Raw genomic sequence first — 24,218 nt, forward strand, 5'->3', positions numbered from 1 at the left:
GAGGGGTAGACATGTAACAGGTATGCCTTTATGAGTGACCTATGATCGATAAGGGCTTTGGGCTGGGCTGATGTAATGAAATGATGGTAACCACATCTCTGACAGTTAAAACATCTAAATGAGACGGGTCGTGCTTACGGTGAACACGTCATCGTCGCCCAGTTCAGCCTCATTCTGGAGTGTTGAGGAGGACGTCGTGGAGCCTACGGGGAGCAAAGAGGGGCAAAATTAACTAACTCAGGTTGTGCACTATTTTCAGGTTTAGACTTTCCAATGGCATTGTTACACCTTAATTCATAATAATCATTTGACGCATGCTTATATTTGTCATATTTCACACTTGTACAAATGTATATTAGGGGCGGCAGGTAGCCTAGTGGTTAGAGAGTTGGACTTGTAACCGAAAGGTTGCTAGATCAATCAATCAATCAATCAATTTTATTTTATATAGCCCTTCGTACATCAGATAATATCTCGAAGTGCTGTACAGAAACCCAGCCTAAAACCCCAAACAGCTAGAATGCAGGTGTAGAAGCACGGTGGTTAGGAAAAACTCCCTAGAAAGGCCAAAACCTAGGAAGAAACCTAGAGAGGAACCAGGCTATGAGGGGTGGCCAGTCCTCTTCTGGCTGTGCCGGGTGGAGATTATAACAGAACTATGCCAAGATGTTCAAAAATGTTCATAAGTGACAAGCATGGTCAAATAATAATCATGAATAATTTTCAGTTGGCTTTCGAATCCCCGAGCCGAATCCCCGAGCTGCCAAGGTAAAAATCTGTCGTTCGGCCCCTGAACAAGGCAGTTAACCCACTGTTCCTAGACCATTATTGAAAATAATAATTTGTTCTTAACTGACTTGCCCAGTTAAATAAAGGACAAATAAAAAATATTAATATACGTGTGTGAATTGGCGATGTGTCATTTGCATGTTCCAACTCCCCCTGAGATCTCCTCAGAGATTGGAGTCACGGAGTACCTTTGGAGCCCAGTACCTTTGGAGCCCAGTACCTTTGGAGCCCAGTACCTTTGGAGCCCAGTACCCCTGGAGCCCAGTACCCCTGGAGCCCAGTACCCCTGGAGCCCAGTACCCCTGGAGCCCAGTACCCCTGGAGCCCAGAGCCCAGTACCCCTGGAGCCCAGTACCCCTGGAGCCCAGTACCTCTGGAGCCCAGTACCCCTGGAGCCCAGTACCCCTGGAGCCCAGTACCCCTGGAGCCCAGTACCCCTGGAGCCCAGTACCTCTGGAGCCCAGTACCCCTGGAGCCATACGAGCCCAGTACCCCTGGAGCCCAGTACCCCTGGAGCCCAGTACCTCTGGAGCCCAGTACCCCTGGAGCCCAGTACCCCTGGAGCCCAGTACCCCTGGAGCCCAGTACCCCTGGAGCCCAGTACCTCTGGAGCCCAGTACCCCTGGAGTCCAGTACCTCTGGAGCCCAGTACCCCTGGAGCCCAGTACCCCTGGAGCCCAGTACCCCTGGAGCCCAGAGCCCAGTACCCCTGGAGCCCAGTACCCCTGGAGCCCAGTACCCCTGGAGCCCAGTACCCCTGGAGCCCAGTACCTCTGGAGCAATTAGGGTTAAGTGCCTTGCTCAAGGGCACAACGGCAGATGTTTACCATCGTAGCACCTATCATGCTACTCCTTTAAAAAGGCCCATGTCAGACCATTCCAGAGTTTCCCCTACCTTCTCTCATGTCCTCCATGGCTTTCCGTACGCCCCTGTCGAAGGCCCGGGCATCAGCAGGCCTCTGGAACGTCAGGCCACACCTCCTGTCCTCCACCATCCAATGGTGGAAGGTGGGCGTGGCCTTGGTGTACACAAGGTTCTTCCTCAGAGCACACTCCAGGATCACCTACGTAATCACACAACAGACACGTCATTCAATCAATCAATCAATCAATCATCATGATAATTGGTTAGCAGTGTTGTATTGGAGAACGACTTCAGTCAAGACGAGACCAGAACAGTGAGTCCAATTTAACACTATATTGTACTGTACTAGTTGTCATAGTGACAGCATGTTGACTACAGAAGACTAGACTATATTGTACTGTACTAGTTGTTGTCATAGTAACAGCATGTTGACTACAGAAGACTAGACTATATTGTACTGTACTAGTTGTCATAGTGACAGCATGTTGACTACAGAAGACTAGACTATATTGTACTATACTACTTGTTGTCATAGTGACAGCATGTTGACTACAGAAGACTAGACTATATTGTACTGTACTAGTTGTCATAGTGACAGCATGTTGACTACAGAAGACTAGACTACATTGTACTGTACTAGTTGTCATAGTGACAGCATGTTGACTACAGAAGACTAGACTATATTGTACTGTACTAGTTGTCATAGTGACAGCATGTTGACTACAAAAGACTTTGTAATAAAACCTATTTTGGACATTTGTGACCCCTTATTGCTATTATGGAGCTGTTTGGTGTGTTTGGTGTGTGTGTGTATTTGGTGTGTGTTTGTGTTTGGTGTGTGTGTGTGTGTGTATTTGGTGTGTGTGTGTTTGGTGTGTGTTTGTGTTTGGTGTGTGTGTGTGTGTATTTGGTGTGTGTGTATTTGGTGTGTGTTTGTGTATTTGGTGTGTGTGTGTGTGTTTGTGTATTTGGTGTGTGTGTGTGTGTGTCTGATGCTCACATGAGTCTCTCTGTCTTTATTTGCTCTTAGAGCTGCCCACCTGTTTGTCCCGTAGCCGTTCTCCATGGATGAGGAAGTGGGAGCGATCCAGGGGGACGAGCCCCAGCCCCAGCTCGGGGGGCAGGACCCTGCAGACTCCCACTCTACTCAGAGCCCCCCCGTCCTGGGCCAACCAGCCTCCACTGGAATCATCCCTCACCATCACCACGGCTTTTACACACACGATGTAGCTGTCACTGGAGAGGGGGGGGGGGGGGGGGGGGGGGGGGGGGCGACGATCAACGACATTATGAGTCAGCATTATTCATCATCACATTTCCTTGAGGTTAACGAGTTAACTAATCAATGCTCCTGGATTCTACAGGAGTAAATACAACTAATCAATAGTACTAGGGTTCTAAATACAACAAATCAATAGTACCAGGGTTCTAAATACAACTAATCAATAGTACTAGGGTTGTAAATACAACTAATCAATAGTACTAGGGTTGTAAATACAACTAATCAATAGTACTAGGGTTGTAAATACAACTAATCAATAGTACTAGGGTTCTAAATACAACTAATCAATAGTACTAGGGTTCTAAATACAACTAATCAATAGTACTAGGGTTGTAAATACAACTAATCAATAGTACTAGGGCTGTAAACACAACTAATCAATAGTACCAGGGTTCTAAATACAACTAATCAATAGTACCAGGGTTGTAAATACAACTAATCAATAGTACCAGGGTTGTAAATACAACTAATCAATAGTACTAGGGTTGTAAACACAACTAATCAATAGTACCAGGGTTCTAAATACAACTAATCAATAGTACTAGGGTTGTAAATACAACTAATCAATAGTACTAGGGTTGTAAATACAACTAATCAATACCACTAACATATCAGTCTGTCAGTCAGGATTCACCCACACATCACAGTTTGATGCACTCCAACACGGACACTGACTTATCAAGTGAGATGTTGCTGGCAGAGAAACATCCCCATAATATCCAGTAACACACAAAATGCATGAGAGAGAGACTTCACTGAGAGAGAGAGACCTCACTGAGAGAGAGAGACTTCACTGAGAGAGACTTCACTGAGAGAGAGAGACTTCACTGAGAGAGAGAGACTTCACTGAGAGAGAGAGAGACTTCACTGAGAGAGAGAGAGACTTCACTGAGAGAGAGAGAGAGAGAGAGACTTCACTGAGAGAGAGACTTCACTGAGAGAGAGAGACTTCACTGAGAGAGAGACTTCACAGAGAGAGAGAGACTTCACTGAGAGAGAGAGACTTCAATGAGAGAGAGACTTCACTGAGAGAGAGACTTCACTGAGAGAGAGAGAGACTTCACTGAGAGAGAGAGAGACTTCACTGAGAGAGAGAGAGACTTCACTGAGAGAGAGAGACTTCACTGAGAGAGAGCGAGAGACTTCACTGAGAGAGAGAGACTTCACTGAGAGAGAGAGACTTCACTGAGAGAGAGAGAGACTTCACTGAGAGAGAGAGAGACTTCACTGAGAGAGAGAGAGAGAGAGAGACTTCACTGAGAGAGAGACTTCACTGAGAGAGAGAGACTTCACTGAGAGAGAGACTTCACAGAGAGAGAGAGACTTCACTGAGAGAGAGAGACTTCAATGAGAGAGAGACTTCACTGAGAGAGAGAGAGACTTCACTGAGAGAGAGAGAGACTTCACTGAGAGAGAGAGAGACTTCACTGAGAGAGAGAGAGACTTCACTGAGAGAGAGAGACTTCACTGAGAGAGAGCGAGAGACTTCACTGAGAGAGAGAGACTTCACTGAGAGAGAGAGACTTCACTGAGAGAGAGACTTCACTGAGAGAGACTTCACTGAGAGAGAGACTTCACTGAGAGAGAGAGAGACTTCACTGAGAGAGAGAGAGACTTCACTGAGAGAGAGAGAGACTTCACTGAGAGAGAGAGACTTCACTGAGAGAGAGCGAGAGACTTCACTGAGAGAGAGAGAGAGACTTCACTGAGAGAGAGAGAGACTTCACTGAGAGAGAGAGAGACTTCACTGAGAGAGAGAGACTTCACTGAGAGAGAGCGAGAGACTTCACTGAGAGAGAGAGACTTCACTGAGAGAGAGACTTCACTGAGAGAGAGAGACTTCACTGAGAGAGAGCGAGAGACTTCACTGAGAGAGAGAGACTTCACTGAGAGAGAGACTTCACTGAGAGAGAGAGACTTCACTGAGAGAGAGAGACTTCACTGAGAGAGAGAGAGAGACTTCACTGAGAGAGAGAGAGACTTCACTGAGAGAGAGAGACTTTACTGAGAGAGAGACTTCACTGAGAGAGAGAGAGAGACTTCACTGAGAGAGAGAGACTCCACTGAGAGAGAGAGAGAGACTTCAAAGTGAGAGAGAGAGACTCCACTGAGAGAGAGACTTCATTGAGAGAGAAAGACTTCACTGAGAGAGAGAGAGACTTCATTGAGAGAGAGAGACTTCACTGAGAGAGAGACTTCACTGAGAGAGAGAGAGAGACTTCACTGAGAGAGAGAGAGAGAGAGACTTCACTGAGAGAGAGAGACTTCACTGAGAGAGAGACTTCACTGAGAGAGAGACTTCACTGAGAGAGAGACTTCACTGAGAGAGAGAGACTTCATTGAGAGAAAGAGAGATACTTCATTGAGAGAAAGAGAGAGACTTTGAGAGAGAAAGAGACTTAATTGAGAGACAGAGAGAGACTTCATTGAGAGAGACTTCATTGAGAGAGAGAGACTTCACTGAGGGAGAGACTTCATTGAGAGATAGAGACTTCATTGAGAGAGACTTAATTGAGAGACAGAGAGAGACTTCATTGGGAGAGACTTCATTGAGAGATAGAGACTTCATTGGGAGAGACTTCACTGAGAGAGAGACTTCATTGAGAGAGAGAGACTTCACCTAGAGAGAGACTTCACTGAGAGAGAGAGAGACTTCACTGAGAGAGAGAGACTTCACTGAGAGAGAGACTTCACTGAGAGAGAGACTTCACAGAGAGAGAGACTTCACTGAGAGAAAGAGACTTCATTGAGAGAGAGACTTCACTGAGAGAGAGAGACAGAGACTTCAATGTGAGAGACAGACTTCATTTAGAGAGACTTCATTGAGAGAAAGAGAGAGACTTCATTAAGAGAAAGAGAGAGACTTTGAGAGAAAGAGACTTAATTGAGAGAGAACGAGACTTAATTGAGAGAGAAAGAGACTTAATTGAGAGAAAGAGAGAGACTTCATTGAGAGACACTTCATTGAGAGATAGAGACTTCATTGGGAGAGACTTCATTGAGAGATAGAGACTTCATTGGGAGAGACTTCATTGAGAGATAGAGACTTCATTGAGAGAGAAAGAGAGTTAATTGAGAGAAAGCAATAGACTTCATTGAGAGAAAGAGAGAGAAAGAGAGAGAGAGATACTTCATTGAGAGAGAGAGAAAGAGACTTCATTGAGAGAAAGAGAGAGAGACTTCATTGAGAGAAAGAGAGAAAGAGACTTCATTGAGAGAAAGAGAGAGAGATACTTCATTGAGAGAAAGAGACTTCATTGAGAGAAAGAGAGAGAGAGCTACTTCATTGAGAGAAAGAGAGAGAGAGACTTCATTGAGAGAAAGAGAGAAAGAGACCTCATTGAGAGAAAGAGAGAGAGAGAGACTTCATTGAGAGAAAGAGAGAGAGATACTTCATTGAGAGAAAGAGAGAGAGAGATACTTCATTAAGAGAGAGAGACTTCATTGAGAGAAAGAGAGAGAGAGACTTCATTGACAGAAAGAGAGAGAGACTTCATTGAGAGAAAGAGAGAGAGACTTCATTGAGAGAAAGAGAGAGAGAGACTTCATTAACACTAGACCATTACCTTCCCCAACTTGTGTTTGTCTCATTATCTCTGAACCAGGGATGGGAAGGGACACACACAGGTGGCTAAACTGCTCCTACACACACTCACACACTACCAGAGCAAGAGACAGACAGACAGACAGACAGACAGACAGACAGACAGACAGACTCACACACTACCAGAGCAAGAGACAGACAGACAGACACACTACCAGAGCTAGAGACAGACAGACACACTCACACACTACCAGAGCAAGAGACAGACAGACAGACACACTCACAAACTACCAGAGCAAGAGACAGACAGACAGACAGACAGACAGACAGACAGACACACACACACTACCAGAGCAAGAGACAGACAGACAGACAGACAGACAGACAGACACACTCACACACTACCAGAGCAAGAGACAGACAGACAGACAGACAGACACACTCACACACTACCAGAGCAAGAGATAGACAGACAGACACACTCACACACTACCAGAGCAAGAGACAGACAGACACACTCACACACTACCAGAGCAAGAGACAGACAGACAGACAGACAGACAGACACACTCACACACTACCAGAGCAAGAGACAGACAGACAGACAGACAGACAGACACACTCACACACTACCAGAGCAAGAGCAAGAGACAGACAGACAGACACACTCACACACTACCAGAGCAAGAGACAGACAGACAGACACACTCACACACTACCAGAGCAAGAGACAGACAGACAGACACACTCACACACTACCAGAGCAAGAGACAGACAGACAGACACACTCACACACTACCAGAGCAAGAGACAGACAGACAGACACACTCACACACTACCAGAGCAAGAGACAGACAGACAGACATACAGAGACAGGCTGAGAAACAGACAGACAGAGACAGACTAATATACCAACCTGACAGAGACAGACAGACAAACAGCCAGTAATGGAAGTGTTATGACCAGCTTTGTGGTCAATGTGACCATGCAGGCAGCTCTGCTCTAATACTGTCTGGATATCTAGGAGAGCTCAGAACCCACAGACATACACCCCACTAGTCGCCTGTCACACACGCACACACACACACACACACACACACACACACACACACACACACACACACACACACACACACACACACACACACACACACACACACACACACACACACACACACACACACACACACACACACACACACCACACACACTTCTCACACACAAACACACACACCCACACACTTCTCACACACACACACACACACACACACACACACACACACACACACACACACACACACACACACACACACACACACACACACACCACACACACACACCCCACACACCACACACACACACCCCCCACACACACACACACACACACACACACACACACACACACACACACACACACACACACACCACACGCACACGCACACCACACACACCACACACCACACACACGCTGCATGAGTCATCAGCAGACAGCTTCTCTGCTTTCAGTCTGCATACAGCCACCAGACTACTCTAAATATATGACAGGCGTATGTATTTTTGTTAAAACTGGCCAAAGACAAACATGGAGAGTAACTCTCATCCACAATGACATGAGACTGTCTAGCTGGTCTGTCTCACTGTGACGATGATAGACTGTAGACCTGGTATGAATGGGGAGTAACTCTCATCCACAATGACATGAGACTGTCTAGCTGGTCTGTCTCACTGTGACGATGATAGACTGTAGACCTGGTATGAACGGGGAGGAATTCATATGAGAGGGTAGTAACATATCCACCCTGTGACGACAGCTGGGTGAAACACAGCAGACAGACAGACAGACCCTATAATCTGAGGTCAGGCCACAACACAGACCTACTGCACTGGGCAAGGGAGGGGTGTACACATGAACAAATCCCATAACCACACACTGGAGAGAGCGCGCGCACACACACACACACACACACACAGGACAGCTACTAACTTCTGCCTATCCTGGCTCCTTCCAAACCCTCCCTCGTGGTCACACCCAATCAAACACACGGGCCATTAAAAGACAGAGACATATAGTCTGTCTGAGTGGCGTCCATCCTTCCTAGCAGACTCTGTGATGGGATTCTAGTCTGTTACCTAGACCTGCTTCAGGTAGACTCTGTGATGGGATTCTAGTCTGTTACCTAGAACTGCTTCAGGTAGACTGTGTGATGGGATTCTAGTCTGTTACCTAGACCTGCTTCAGGTAGACTCTGTGATGGGATTCTAGTCTGTTACCTAGACCTGCTTCAGGTAGACTCTGTGATGGGATTCTAGTCTGTTACCTAGACCTGCTTCAGGTAGACTGTGTGATGGGATTCTAGTCTGTTACCTAGACCTGCTTCAGGTAGACTCTGTGATGGGATTCTAGTCTGTTACCTAGACCTGCTTCAGGTAGACTGTGATGGGATTCTACTCTGTTACCTAGACCTGCTTCAGGTAGACTGTGTGATGGGATTCTAGTCTGTTACCTAGACCTGCTTCAGGTAGACTGTGTGTGATGGGATTCTAGTCTGTTACCTAGACCTGCTTCAGGTAGACTCTGTGATGGGATTCTAGTCTGTTACCTAGACCTGCTTCAGGTAGACTCTGTGATGGGATTCTACTCTGTTACCTAGACCTGCTTCAGGCAGACTCTGTGATGGGATTCTACTCTGTTACCTAGGCCTGCTTCAGGCAGACTCTGTGATGGGATTCTACTCTGTTACCTAGACCTGCTTCAGGCAGACTCTGTGATGGGATTCTACTCTGTTACCTAGGCCTGCTTCAGGTAGACTCTGTGATGGGATTATAGTCTGTTACCTAGACCTGCTTCAGGCAGACTCTGTGATGGGATTCTACTCTGTTACCTAGACCTGCTTCAGGTAGACTCTGTGATGGGATTCTAGTCTGTTACCTAGACCTGCTTCAGGTAGACTCTGTGATGGGATTCTAGTCTGTTACCTAGACCTGCTTCAGGCAGACTCTGTGATGGGATTCTAGTCTGTTACCTAGACCTGCTTCAGGTAGACTCTGTGATGGGATTCTAGTCTGTTACCTAGACCTGCTTCAGGCAGACTCTGTGATGGGATTCTAGTCTGTTACCTAGACCTGCTTCAGGTAGACTCTGTGATGGGATTCTAGTCTGTTACCTAGACCTGCTTCAGGCAGACTCTGTGATGGGATTCTAGTCTGTTACCTAGACCTGCTTCAGGTAGACTCTGTGATGGGATTCTAGTCTGTTACCTAGACCTGCTTCAGGCAGACTCTGTGATGGGATTCTAGTCTGTTACCTAGACCTGCTTCAGGCAGACTCTGTGATGGGATTCTAGTCTGTTACCTAGGCCTGCTTCAGGTAGACTCTGTGATGGGATTCTAGTCTGTTACCTAGACCTGCTTCAGGTAGACTCTGTGATGGGATTCTAGTCTGTTACCTAGACCTGCTTCAGGCAGACTCTGTGATGGGATTCTAGTCTGTTACCTAGACCTGCTTCAGGCAGACTCTGTGATGGGATTCTAGTCTGTTACCTAGACCTGCTTCAGGCAGACTCTGTGATGGGATTCTAGTCTGTTACCTAGGCCTGCTTCAGGTAGACTCTGTGATGGGATTCTAGTCTGTTACCTAGGCCTGCTTCAGGTAGACTCTGTGATGGGATTATAGTCTGTTACCTAGGCCTGCTTCAGGTAGACTTTGTGATGGGATTATAGTCTGTTACCTAGGCCTGCTTCAGGTAGACTCTGTGATGGGATTCTACTCTGTTACCTAGACCTGCTTCAGGTAGACTCTGTGATGGGATTCTAGTCTGTTACCTAGGCCTGCTTCAGGTAGACTCTGTGATGGGATTATAGTCTGTTACCTAGGCCTGCTTCAGGTAGACTGTGTGATGGGATTCTAGTCTGTTACCTAGGCCTGCTTCAGGTAGACTCTGTGATGGGATTCTAGTCTGTTACCTAGGCCTGCTTCAGGTAGACTCTGTGATGGGATTATAGTCTGTTACCTAGGCCTGCTTCAGGTAGACTTTGTGATGGGATTATAGTCTGTTACCTAGGCCTGCTTCAGGTAGACTCTGTGATGGGATTCTAGTCTGTTACCTAGACCTGCTTCAGGTAGACTCTGTGATGGGATTCTAGTCTGTTACCTAGGCCTGCTTCAGGTAGACTCTGTGATGGGATTCTAATCTGTTACATAGACCTGCTTCAGGTAGACTCTGTGATGGGATTCTAGTCTGTTACCTAGGCCTGCTTCAGGTAGACTGTATGACGGGATTCTAGTCTGTTACCTAGGCCTGCTTCAGGTAGAATCTGTGATGGGATTATAGTCTGTTACCTAGACCTGCTTCAGGTAGACTCTGTGATGGGATTATAGTCTGTTACCTAGGCCTGCTTCAGGTAGACTCTGTGATGGGATTATAGTCTGTTACCTAGGCCTGCTTCAGGTAGACTCTGTGATGGGATTCTAGTCAGTTACCTAGGCCTGCTTCAGGTAGACTCTGTGATGGGATTATAGTCTGTTACCTAGGCCTGCTTCAGGTAGACTCTGTGATGGGATTATAGTCTGTTACCTAGGCCTGCTTCAGGCAGACTCTGTGATGGGATTATAGTCTGTTACCTAGGCCTGCTTCAGGTAGACTCTGTGATGGGATTATAGTCTGTTACCTAGGCCTGCTTCAGGTAGACTCTGTGATGGGATTATAGTCTGTTACCTAGGCCTGCTTCAGGTAGACTCTGTGATGGGATTCTAGTCTGTTACCTAGGCCTGCTTCAGGTAGACTCTGTGATGGGATTCTAGTCTGTTACCTAGACCTGTTTCAGGTAGACTCTGTGATGGGATTCTAGTCTGTTACCTAGACCTGTTTCAGGTAGACTCTGCGATGGGATTATAGTCTGTTACCTAGGCATGCTTCAGGTAGACTCTGTGATGGGATTCTAGTCTGTTACCTAGGCCTGCTTCAGGTAGACTCTGTGATGGGATTATAGTCTGTTACCTAGGCCTGCTTCAGGTAGACTTTGTGATGGGATTATAGTCTGTTACCTAGGCCTGCTTCAGGTAGACTCTGTGATGGGATTCTAGTCTGTTACCTAGACCTGCTTCAGGTAGACTCTGTGATGGGATTCTAGTCTGTTACCTAGGCCTGCTTCAGGTAGACTCTGTGATGGGATTCTAATCTGTTACATAGACCTGCTTCAGGTAGACTCTGTGATGGGATTCTAGTCTGTTACCTAGGCCTGCTTCAGGTAGACTGTGTGATGGGATTCTAGTCTGTTACCTAGGCCTGCTTCAGGTAGACACTGTGATGGGATTCAAGTCTGTTACCTAGACCTGCTTCAGGCAGACTCTGTGATGGGATTCTAGTCTGTTACCTAGGTCTGCTTCAGGTAGACTGTATGACGGGATTCTAATCTGTTACCTAGGCCTGCTTCAGGTAGACTGTATGACGGGATTCTAATCTGTTACCTAGGCCTGCTTCAGGTAGACTGTGTGTGATGAGATTCTAATCTGTTACCTATGCCTGCTTCAGGTAGACTCTGTGATGGGATTCTAGTCTGTTACCTAGGCCTGCTTCAGGTAGACTGTATGACGGGATTCTAATCTGTTACCTAGGCCTGCTTCAGGTATACTGTATGATGGGATTCTAATCTGTTACCTAGGCCTGCTTCAGGTAGACTGTATGATGGGATTCTAATCTGTTACCTAGGCCTGCTTCAGGTAGACTGTATGACGGGATTCTAATCTGTTACCTAGGCCTGCTTCAGGTATACTGTATGATGAGATTCTAATCTTTTACCTATGCCTGCTTCAGGTAGACTCTGTGATGGGATTCTAGTCTGTTACTTAGGCCTGCTTCAGGTAGACTGTATGACGGGATTCTAATCTGTTACCTAGGCCTGCTTCAGGTAAACTGTGTGATGGGATTCTAGTCTGTTACCTAGGCCTGCTTCAGGTAGACTCTGTGATGGGATTCTAGTCTGTTACCTAGACCTGTTTCAGGTAGACTCTGTGATGGGATTATAGTCTGTTACCTAGGCCTGCTTCAGGTAGACTCTGTGATGGGATTCTAGTCTGTTACCTAGGCCTGCTTCAGGTAGACTGTGATGGGATTATAGTCTGTTACCTAGGCCTGCTTCAGGTAGACTCTGTGATGGGATTATAGTCTGTTACCTAGGCCTGATTCAGGTAGACTCTGTGATGGGATTCTAGTCTGTTACCTAGACCTGCTTCAGGTAGACTCTGTGATGGGATTCTAGTCTGTTACCTAGGCCTGCTTCAGGTAGACTGTGATGGGATTATAGTCTGTTACCTAGGCCTGCTTCAGGTAGACTCTGTGATGGGATTATAGTCTGTTACCTAGGCCTGCTTCAGGTAGACTGTGATGGGATTATAGTCTGTTACCTAGGCCTGCTTCAGGTAGACTCTGTGATGGGATTCTAGTCTGTTACCTAGACCTGCTTCAGGTAGACTCTGTGATGGGATTCTAGTCTGTTACATAGGCCTGCTTCAGGTAGACTGTGATGGGATTCTAGTCTGTTACCTAGGCCTGCTTCAGGTAGACTGTGTGATGGGATTCTAGTCTGTTACCTAGGCCTGCTTCAGGTAGACTGTGTGATGGGATTCTAATCTGTTACCTAGGCCTGCTTCAGGTAGACTCTGTGATGGGATTCTAGTCTGTTACCTAGGCTTGCTTCAGGTAGACTGTATGATGGGATTCTAATCTGTTACCTAGGCCTGCTTCAGGTATACTGTATGACGGGATTCTAATCTGTTACCTAGGCCTGCTTCAGGTATACTGTATGATGGGATTCTAATATGTTACCTAGGCCTGCTTCAGGTAGACTGTATGACGGGATTCTAATCTGTTACCTAGGCCTGCTTCAGGTAGACTGTGTGTGATGAGATTCTAATCTGTTACCTAGGCCTGCTTCAGGTAGACTGTATGATGGGATTCTAATCTGTTACCTAGGCCTGCTTCAGGTAGACTGTATGATGCGATTCTAGTCTGTTACCTTGGCCTGCTTCAGGTAGACTGTATGATGGGATTCTAATCTGGTACCTAGGCCTGCTTCAGGTAGACTGTGTGATGGGATTCTAGTCTGTTACCTAGGCCTGCTTCAGGTAGACTGTATGATGGGATTCTAATCTGTTACCTAGGCCTGCTTCAGGTAGACTGTGTGTGATGAGATTCTAATCTGTTACCTAGGCCTGCTTCAGGTAGACTGTATGATGGGATTCTAATCTGTTTCCTAGGCCTGCTTCAGGTAGACTGTGTGTGATGAGATTCTAATCTGTTACCTAGGCCTGCTTCAGGTAGACTGTATGATGGGATTCTAATCTGTTACCTAGGCCTGCTTCAGGTAGACTGTGTGATGTGATTCTAATCTGTTACCGAGGCCTGCTTCAGGTAGACTGTGTGTGATGTGATTCTAATCTGTTACCGAGGCCTGCTTCAGGTAGACTGTATGATGAGATTCTAATCTGTTACCGAGGCCTGCTTCAGGTAGACTGTGTGTGATGTGATTCTAATCTGTTACCGAGGCCTGCTTCAGGTAGACTGTGTGTGATGTGATTCTAATCTGTTACCGAGGCCTGCTTCAGGTAGACTGTGTGTGATGGGATTCTAATCTGTTACTTAGGCCTGCTTCAGGTAGACTGTATGATGGGATTCTAATCTGTTACCGAGGCCTGCTTCAGGTAGACTGTGTGTGATGTGATTCTAATCTGTTACCGAGGCCTGCTTCAGGTAGACTGTGTGATGGGATTCAAGTCTGTTACCTAGACCTGCTTCAGGCAGACTGTATGACGGGATTCTAATCTGTTACCTAGGCCTGCTTCAGGTAAACTTTGTGATGGGATTCTAGTCTGTTACCTAGGCCTGCTTCAGGTAGACTCTGTGATGGGATTCTAGTCTGTTACCTAGACCTGGTTCAGGTAGACTCTGTGATGGGATTATAGTCTGTTACCTAGGCCTGCTTCAGGTAGATTCTGTGATGGGATTCTAGTCTGTTACCTAGGCCTCCTTCAGGTAGACTGTGATGGGATTATAGTCTGTTACCTAGGCCTGCTTCAGGTAGACTCTGTGATGGGATTATAGTCTGTTACCTAGGCCTGATTCAGGTAGACTCTGTGATGGGATTCTAGTCTGTTACCTAGACCTGCTTCAGGTAGACTCTGTGATGGGATTCTAGTCTGTTACCTAGGCCTGCTTCAGGTAGACTGTGATGGGATTATAGTCTGTTACCTAGGCCTGCTTCAGGTAGACTCTGTGATGGGATTATAGTCTGTTACCTAGGCCTGCTTCAGGTAGACTGTGATGGGATTATAGTCTGTTACCTAGGCCTGCTTCAGGTAGACTCTGTGATGGGATTCTAGTATGTTACCTAGACCTGCTTCAGGTAGACTCTGTGATGGGATTCTAGTCTGTTACATAGGCCTGCTTCAGGTAGACTGTGATGGGATTCTAGTCTGTTACCTAGGCCTGCTTCAGGTAGACTGTGTGATGGGATTCTAGTCTGTTACCTAGGCCTGCTTCAGGTAGACTGTGTGATGGGATTCTAATCTGTTACCTAGGCCTGCTTCAGGTAGACTCTGTGATGGGATTCTAGTCTGTTACCTAGGCTTGCTTCAGGTAGACTGTATGATGGGATTCTAATCTGTTACCTAGGCCTGCTTCAGGTATACTGTATGACGGGATTTTAATCTGTTACCTAGGCCTGCTTCAGGTATACTGTATGATGGGATTCTAATATGTTACCTAGGCCTGCTTCAGGTAGACTGTATGACGGGATTCTAATCTGTTACCTAGGCCTGCTTCAGGTAGACTGTGTGTGATGAGATTCTAATCTGTTACCTAGGCCTGCTTCAGGTAGACTGTATGATGGGATTCTAATCTGTTACCTAGGCCTGCTTCAGGTAGACTGTATGATGCGATTCTAGTCTGTTACCTTGGCCTGCTTCAGGTAGACTGTATGATGGGATTCTAATCTGGTACCTAGGCCTGCTTCAGGTAGACTGTGTGATGGGATTCTAGTCTGTTACCTAGGCCTGCTTCAGGTAGACTGTATGATGGGATTCTAATCTGTTACCTAGGCCTGCTTCAGGTAGACTGTGTGTGATGAGATTCTAATCTGTTACCTAGGCCTGCTTCAGGTAGACTGTATGATGGGATTCTAATCTGTTTCCTAGGCCTGCTTCAGGTAGACTGTGTGTGATGAGATTCTAATCTGTTACCTAGGCCTGCTTCAGGTAGACTGTATGATGGGATTCTAATCTGTTACCTAGGCCTGCTTCAGGTAGACTGTGTGATGTGATTCTAATCTGTTACCGAGGCCTGCTTCAGGTAGACTGTGTGTGATGTGATTCTAATCTGTTACCGAGGCCTGCTTCAGGTAGACTGTATGATGAGATTCTAATCTGTTACCGAGGCCTGCTTCAGGTAGACTGTGTGTGATGTGATTCTAATCTGTTACCGAGGCCTGCTTCAGGTAGACTGTATGATGAGATTCTAATCTGTTACCGAGGCCTGCTTCAGGTAGACTGTGTGTGATGTGATTCTAATCTGTTACCGAGGCCTGCTTCAGGTAGACTGTGTGTGATGGGATTCTAATCTGTTACTGAGGCCTGCTTCAGGTAGACTGTATGATGGGATTCTAATCTGTTACCGAGGCCTGCTTCAGGTAGACTGTGTGTGATGTGATTCTAATCTGTTACCGAGGCCTGCTTCAGGTAGACTGTGTGATGGGATTCAAGTCTGTTACCTAGACCTGCTTCAGGCAGACTCTGTGATGGGATTCTAGTCTGTTACCTAGGCCTGCTTCAGGTAGACTGTGTGTGATGAGATTCTAATCTGTTACCTAGGCCTGCTTCAGGTAGACTGTATGATGGGATTATAGTCTGTTACCTATGCCTGCTTCAGGTAGACTCTGTGATGGGATTCTAGTCTGTTACCTAGGCCTGCTTCAGGTAGACTCTGTGATGGGATTATAGTCTGTTACCTAGACCTGTTTCAGGTAGACTCTGTGATGGGATTATAGTCTGTTACCTAGGCCTGCTTCAGGTAGACTCTGTGATGGGATTCTAGTCTGTTACCTAGGCCTGCTTCAGGTAGACTGTGATGGGATTATAGTCTGTTACCTAGGCCTGCTTCAGGTAGACTCTGTGATGGGATTATAGTCTGTTACCTAGGCCTGATTCAGGTATACTCTGTGATGGGATTCTAGTCTGTTACCTAGACCTGCTTCAGGTAGACTCTGTGATGGGATTCTAGTCTGTTACCTAGGCCTGCTTCAGGTAGACTGTATGATGGGATTCTAGTCTGTTACCTAGGCCTGCTTCAGGTAGACTGTGATGGGATTCTAGTCTGTTACCTAGACCTGCTTCAGGTAGACTCTGTGATGGGATTCTAGTCTGTTACCTAGACCTGCTTCAGGTAGACTCTGTGATGGAATTATAGTCTGTTACCTAGGCCTGCTTCAGGTAGACTGTATGATGTGATTCTAGTCTGTTACCTAGGCCTGCTTCAGGTAGACTCTGTGATGGGATTCTAGTCTGTTACCTAGACCTGCTTCAGGTAGACTGTATGATGAGATTCTAATCTGTTACCTCGGCCTGCTTCAGGTAGACTGTATGACGGGATTCTAATCTGTTACCTAGGCCTGCTTCAGGTAGACTGTGTGTGATGAGATTCTAATCTGTTACCTAGGCCTGCTTCAGGTAGACTGTATGATGGGATTCTAATCTGTTACCTAGGCCTGCTTCAGGTAGACTGTGTGTGATGAGATTCTAATCTGTTACCTAGGCCTGCTTCAGGTAGACTCTGTGATGGGATTCTAATCTGTTACCTAGGCCTGCTTCAGGTAGACTGTATGATGGGATTCTAATCTGTTACCTAGGCCTGCTTCAGGTAGACTGTATGATGGGATTCTAATCTGTTACCGAGGCCTGCTTCAGGTAGACTCTGTGATGGGATTCTAATCTGTTACCTAGGCCTGCTTCAGGTAGACTGTATGATGGGATTCTAATCTGTTACCTAGGCCTGCTTCAGGTAGACTGTATGATGGGATTCTAATCTGTTACCGAGGCCTGCTTCAGGTAGACTGTGTGTGATGTGATTCTAATCTGTTACCGAGGCCTGCTTCAGGTAGACTGTGTGTCATGTGATTCTAATCTGTTACCGAGGCCTGCTTCAGGTAGACTGTATGATGGGATTCTAATCTGTTACCTAGGCCTGCTTCAGGTAGACTGTGTGTGATGTGATTCTAATCTGTTACCTAGGCCTGCTTCAGGTAGACTGTATGATGGGATTCTAATCTGTTACCTAGGCCTGCTTCAGGTAGACTGTATGATGGGATTCTAATCTGTTACCGAGGCCTGCTTCAGGTAGACTGTGTGTGATGTGATTCTAATCTGTTACCGAGGCCTGCTTCAGGAGATAGAGGCAGTGAGGCCAGCTGCAGACCTGAGGGGCAGACCCATTCTGTGTGATAGAGGCAGTGAGGCCAGCTGCAGACCTGAAGGGTAGACCCATTCTGTGTGATAGAGGCAGTGAGGCCAGTTGTGCACCACAGGGACTGGTAGACTACCTACAGACAGACTGGGGTCAGTTATGGGCATAGAGGTTATACACCATGGGGACTGGTAGACTACCTACAGACAGACTGGGGTCAGTTATGGACATAGAGGTTGTGCACCACAGGGACTGGTAGACTACCTACAGACAGACTGGGGTCAGTTATGGACATAGAGGTTGGCTGATCTACTCATATTCCTCGTTTGCACATGACATACAATAACCCTATCATGACATACAATAACCCTATCATGACATACAATAACCCTATCATGACATACATTAACCCTATCATGACATACAATAACCCTATCATGACATACAATAACCCTATCATGACATACAATAACCCTATCATGACATACAATAACCCTATCATGACAGGCTGATTATAGGACGAACCATTCTAGTCATATTGATCATTCTAATTATAGGAAGAACCATTCTGGTCATATTGATCATTCTAATTATAGGAAGAACCATTCTAGTCATATTGATCATTCTGATTATAGGAAGAACCATTCTAGTCATATTGATCATTCTGATTATAGGAAGAACCATTCTAGTCATATTGATCATTCTGATTATAGGAAGAACCATTCTAGTCATATTGATCATTCTGATTATAGGAAGAACCATTCTAGTCATATTGATCATTCTGATTATAGGAAGAACCATTCTAGTCATATTGATCATTCTGATTATAGGAAGAACCATTCTAGTCATATTGATCATTCTGATTATAGGAAGAACCATTCTAGTCATATTGATCATTCTGATTATAGGAAGAACCATTCTGGTCATATTGATCATTCTGATTATAGGAAGAACCATTCTAGTCATATTGATCATTCTGATTATAGGAAGAACCATTCTGGTCATATCAGGGCCCCAAACAATGGATTTTCCTTGTTTTACTATTACTGATAATGGAAGGTAGCTGTTTTGCAGGCCGACGGTGCTTGATGGCTAAAAGTCAGTATGTGTGTGTATGTATAGGAGTGTGTAAACTGATCATTTGTTCCAAATTCCAATACTTGCATATTATATTTTGCGTCTCATTTGCTTTATAATCCCACCTTGTCGCGGCCGTGGAATGAACAGGACCAAAGCGCAGCGTGGTGAGCTACATATTCCTTTTATTTAGAAATGACGCCGACAAAAACAATAAACAACACAAAAACAACCGTAAAGCTTAAGGGCTATGTGCCACAAACAAAGTTAACTTCCCACAAAGAAAGGAGGGAAAAGGGATACCTAAGTATGGTTCCCAATCAGAGACAACGATAGACAGCTGTCCCTGATTGAGAACCATACCCGGCCAAAACATAGAAATACAAAATCATAGAAAAACAAAACATAGAATGCCCACCCCAAATCACACCCTGACCAAACCAAATAGAGACATAAAAAGGCCCTCTAAGGTCAGGGCGTGACACACCTAGGTCTCTGAAGTGTAAAATAGGGGTTCTGGGGAAATTCTATCTAATGTCAATGTGTGCATAGTTTTTCAAATATAGCCTATCCTATTGGTTTGATTGAGGTTTGGGTAACCTCAGGCCCTAGATCTGTCCTGACTGCCTTGGGAAATGTGGTTCACCCTAAGTGACTCGCCTGCAACGTTTTCTATTCACTTCCTACAGGGCTGATGGTGTGAATAGCCGTGTTTATCCAGGCTTCAGCCTGCTGTGTTGACATGCGTCGTGACGTCTATTCTATGTAAAGGGCCTTCAACAACTAGCATTTCAATTGGATCTAAACTTTCTAATTTGGCAAATGTGTGTTATAGCTTTGGCTCCATGAAGAGGTTTTAAACATCTGCTTATTTTCAATACGGGTCCTCATGTTTGTTCTTGTCATGGATTTGTTTTCCTTACGGGTCCTCATTTTTGTTCTTGTCATGGATTTGTGCCTTTATGAAATTAGACTCTCTTCCACATGTGTGTCATTATGTAAATGAAGTTTACAGGGGTGGAATAAATGTATAAAGTTATAAAAACAAATGAAGTTAGTTGTGCAAGACATTTTGTAGATAAAACGATAAGTAGCATATTGTTTTTAAAATGTTGGCCTGTTTTTCTCCTCTGACGAAACAACAGCTGAATCAAAGGGGGCGTGACAAATTTCAAACCTCTTCCGTGAAGGACTCAGGTAGGATACACATGACTATCCTCGATGAAAGGTGGCTATTGAGGACGGGAGGACTCTCTTCCGTTCTCCTACTAACTCCATTGACATCTCCTCCACCACTCGGCCACTTATCGGTTTCCGGGTCACGGAGGAGCGAGGACAAAGGGTGGACGATGGACTTTTGCCCAAATGAGAAAAGGCCAGAGAGGCCAGGGAGTCACCTTGGTAACGTCAGCTTCCGTCCCGGAATAAGTTAACAGGGAAAAACACTTTTTCCAAATGGGAATTTAGTGAGGGATGTTTATGTCACACAACCGACAGGGAAGAGTGGACATAAAATGACTGAAACCTGGGGCTTGTTCACATGGAGGTACTATGTCATAGAACGACCAGATAGAAATACATCATGTAGAACAAACATTCTGTGTCATATGGAATGGGATTATACAGAGCAGTTCTGTCCTGCTGTCTCAGACTAGAAGGACTTTATGGGGTTGGAAGCTTGGTTTGCTATTGACTGTGATTCTCTTTCAGATTATGCTCTTGTCTGACCACTCTCACATGTGTGTGCCCAAGCACACACACACAGCCCAGTTATTACCTCTGTACAGGTGAAGAAAGACAGTGTCTGCCTGGACATGTGAGGGTTGTCAATAACTACAGCTGACAGTTATTGGATGCAACTTTGCCTCAGGGGCCTGGAGTGTCAATAATCTCCAATGAACTCACCTCACCTCATCCAAGACCAATGGTAAATCAGACTCTCTCTCGCTCTCCCCATCTGGCTCACTCTCTTTCTGTGTGTCTCTCTTTCTGTGTCTGTCTCTCTTTCTGTGTCTGTCTCTCTCTTTCTGTCTCTCTTTCTGTGTGTGGTGGGCGGCAGGTAGTCTAGTGGTTAGAGCGTTGGGCCAGTAACCGAGAGGTTGCTGGGTAGAATCCCCGAGCGGACATGGTTGTGTTGTTCAACACAATTGTGTTGTTCTGCCCCTGAGCAAGTCAGTTAAGCCACTGTTCCCTGGGCACTGTGGATGTCGATTAAGGCAGCCCCCCGCACCTCTCTGATTCAGAGGGGTTGGGTTAAATGCAGAAGACACATTTCAGTTGAAGGCATTCAGTTGTACAACTGACTAAGTATCCCCCTTTCTGTGTCTGTCTCTCTCACTCTTTCTGTGTCTGTCCCTCTCACTCTTTCTGTGTCTGTCTTGCTCTTTCTGTGTCTGTCTTGCTCTTTCTGTGTCTGTCTCGCTCTTTCTGTGTCTGTCTCGCTCTTTCTGTGTCCCTCTCGCTCTTTCTGTGTCTGTCTCTCTCGCTCTTTCTGTGTCTGTCTCGCTCTTTCTGTGTCTGTCTTGCTCTTTCTGTGTCTGTCTCGCTCTTTCTGTGTCTGTCTTGCTCTTTCTGTGTCTGTCTTGCTCTTTCTGTGTCTGTCTCGCTCTTTCTGTGTCTGTCTTGCTCTTTCTGTGTCTGTCTCGCTCTTTCTGTGTCTGTCTTGCTCTTTCTGTGTCTGTCTCGCTCTTTCTGTGTCTGTCTCGCTCTTTCTGTGTCTGTCTTGCTCTTTCTGTGTCTGTCTCGCTCTTTCTGTGTCTGTCTCGCTCTTTCTGTGTCTGTCTTGCTCTTTCTGTGTCTGTCTCGCTCTTTCTGTGTCTGTCTTGCTCTTTCTGTGTCTGTCTCGCTCTTTCTGTGTCTGTCTTGCTCTTTCTGTGTCTGTCTTGCTCTTTCTGTGTCCCTCTCGCTCTTTCTGTGTCTGTCTCGCTCTTTCTGTGTCTGTCTTGCTCTTTCTGTGTCTGTCTTGCTCTTTCTGTGTCTGTCTCGCTCTTTCTGTGTCTGTCTCGCTCTTTCTGTGTCTGTCTTGCTCTTTCTGTGTCTGTCTCGCTCTTTCTGTGTCTGTCTCGCTCTTTCTGTGTCTGTCTTGCTCTTTCTGTGTATGTCTTGCTCTTTCTGTGTCTGTCTTGCTCTTTCTGTCTCTCTCTCACTCTTTCTGTGTCTGTCTCTCTCACTCTTTCTGTGTCTCTCTCTCCCACTCTTTCTGTGTCTCTCTCTCTCACTCTTTCGGTCTCTCTCACTCTCTCTCACTCTTTCTGTCTCTCTCTCCTTTTCTGTGTCTCTCTCTCACTCTTTCTGTGTCTGTCTCTCTCACTCTTTTGGTCTCTCTCACTCTTTCCATCTCTCTCTATTATCCTGTTTCAAGAGCCAGTGTTTCCCCTAGATTATTTCCCAGGTGGTGTGCACAGGCCCCTACTCCTTGCTATGTTGTGCTTTCTGTTTTTTGCTGTCTATGATGCTTTATGACATATAGATATGTTGATTGGAGCTGAATGAGCTGAGAAAATAATCTACTTTTTCCCGAATGCTAGAAAGACAAGCATAGAAATAGCATCAACTGTGTTCTGAGAGGCTTTTCCCTTCTAATCATTCTGCTTCTATGAAGACATGGCCCAACTCATTCCTATACAGTCAGTGAGTGACTGAGGGACTGAGTGAGTAACAGACAGTGAGTGACTGAGTGAGTAACAGACAGTGAGTGAGTGAGTGAGTAACAGACAGTGAGTGAGTGACTGAGTGAGTAACAGACAGTGAGTGAGTGACTGAGTGAGTAACAGACAGTGAGGGACTGAGTGAGTAACAGACAGTGAGTGAGTGACTGAGTGAGTAACAGACAGTGAGTGAGTGACTGAGTGAGTAACAGACAGTGAGTGAGTGAGTAACAGACAGTGAGTGAGTGACTGAGTGAGTAACAGACAGTGAGTGAGTGACTGAGTGAGTAACAGACAGTGAGGGACTGAGTGAGTAACAGACAGTGAGTGAGTGACTGAGTGAGTAACAGACAGTGAGTGAGTGACTGAGTGAGTAACAGACAGTGAGGGACTGAGTGAGTAACAGACAGTGAGTGACTGAGTGAGTAACAGATAGTGAGTGACTGAGTGAGTGAGTAACAGACAGTGAGTGACTGAGTGAGTAACAGACAGTGAGTGAGGGACTGAGCGAGTGACAGACAGTGAGTGACTGAGTAACAGACAGTGAGTGAGGGACTGAGCGAGTGACAGACAGCGACTGAGTGAGTAACAGACAGTGAGTGAGTGACTGAGTGAGTAACAGACAGTGAGTGAGTGACTGAGTGAGTAACAGACAGTGAGTGACTGAGTAACAGACAGTGACTGAGTGAGTGACTGAGTGACAGACAGTGACTGAGTGAGTAACAGACAGTGAGTGACTGAGTAACAGACAGTGAGTGACTGAGTGGCAGACAGTGACTGAGTGACAGACAGACAGTGACTGAGTGAGTGAGTGACTGAGTGACAGACAGACAGTGACTGAGTGAGAGAATGAGTGACAGACAGACAGTGACTGAGTAACAGACAGTGAGTGACTGAGTGACAGACAGACAGTGACTGAGTGACAGAGTAACAGACAGTGAGTGACTGAGTGACAGACAGACAGTGACTGCGTGACAGACAGTGACTGAGGGAGTGTAGCAGTTGAATCGATGCTTGGTGGTCTGGGCTCTGGGTTACGTTGCAGAGCAGCGACCTGAGCTGAATGTCATTGGGCATCACAGTCAAATACTGAAACACTGACAGTGCACATGTCAGTAACCTAGAGATCAATACATCTTCCACTAATGTCTCTGTCCTCTCTGTGTGAGTGTGTCTCTGTCCTCTCTGTGTGAGTGTGTCTCTGTCCTCTCTGTGTGAGTGTGTCTATGTCTCTGTCCTCTCTGTGTGAGTGTGTCTCTGTCCTCTCTGTGTGAGTGTGTCTCTGTCCTCTGTGTGAGTGTGTCTGTATGTCTCTGTCCTCTCTGTGTGAGTGTGTCTCTGTCCTCTGTGTGAGTGTGTCCCTGTCCTCTGTGTGCGTGTGTCTGTATGTCTCTGTGTGAGTGTGTATGTATGTCTCTGTCCTCTCTGTGTGAGTGTGTATGTGTGTCAATGAGAGAAAGTCAACAGAGGACTCATTATATATTTGGATCCTTACTTTTGCAGACAATGCGTGCAGTTACATACACATACATAGTCAGATGAATATAATAGTTTGATTAAAACG

At 45.9% G+C, this 24,218-nt stretch overlaps 1 protein-coding gene across 1 annotated transcript in view; it reads right to left on the bottom strand.

The window, feature by feature from the left end:
* LOC129865163 (sprouty-related, EVH1 domain-containing protein 2-like) overlaps nt 1–24,218 on the bottom strand; it is a 28,506-nt gene continuing 4,288 nt past the window's right edge. The window contains exons 2-4 of the mRNA XM_055937685.1: nt 2,695–2,890; nt 1,685–1,853; nt 1–203 (exon numbers count right to left, since the gene is read on the bottom strand). Of these exons, the coding sequence (XP_055793660.1) occupies nt 115–203; nt 1,685–1,853; nt 2,695–2,890 (454 nt within the window). The 3' untranslated portion in view covers nt 1–114. The remainder of the gene's footprint in view (nt 204–1,684; nt 1,854–2,694; nt 2,891–24,218) is intronic.

This window comes from Salvelinus fontinalis, chromosome 1 (assembly GCF_029448725.1).
Source record: "Salvelinus fontinalis isolate EN_2023a chromosome 1, ASM2944872v1, whole genome shotgun sequence".
NCBI lineage: Eukaryota > Metazoa > Chordata > Actinopteri > Salmoniformes > Salmonidae > Salvelinus > Salvelinus fontinalis.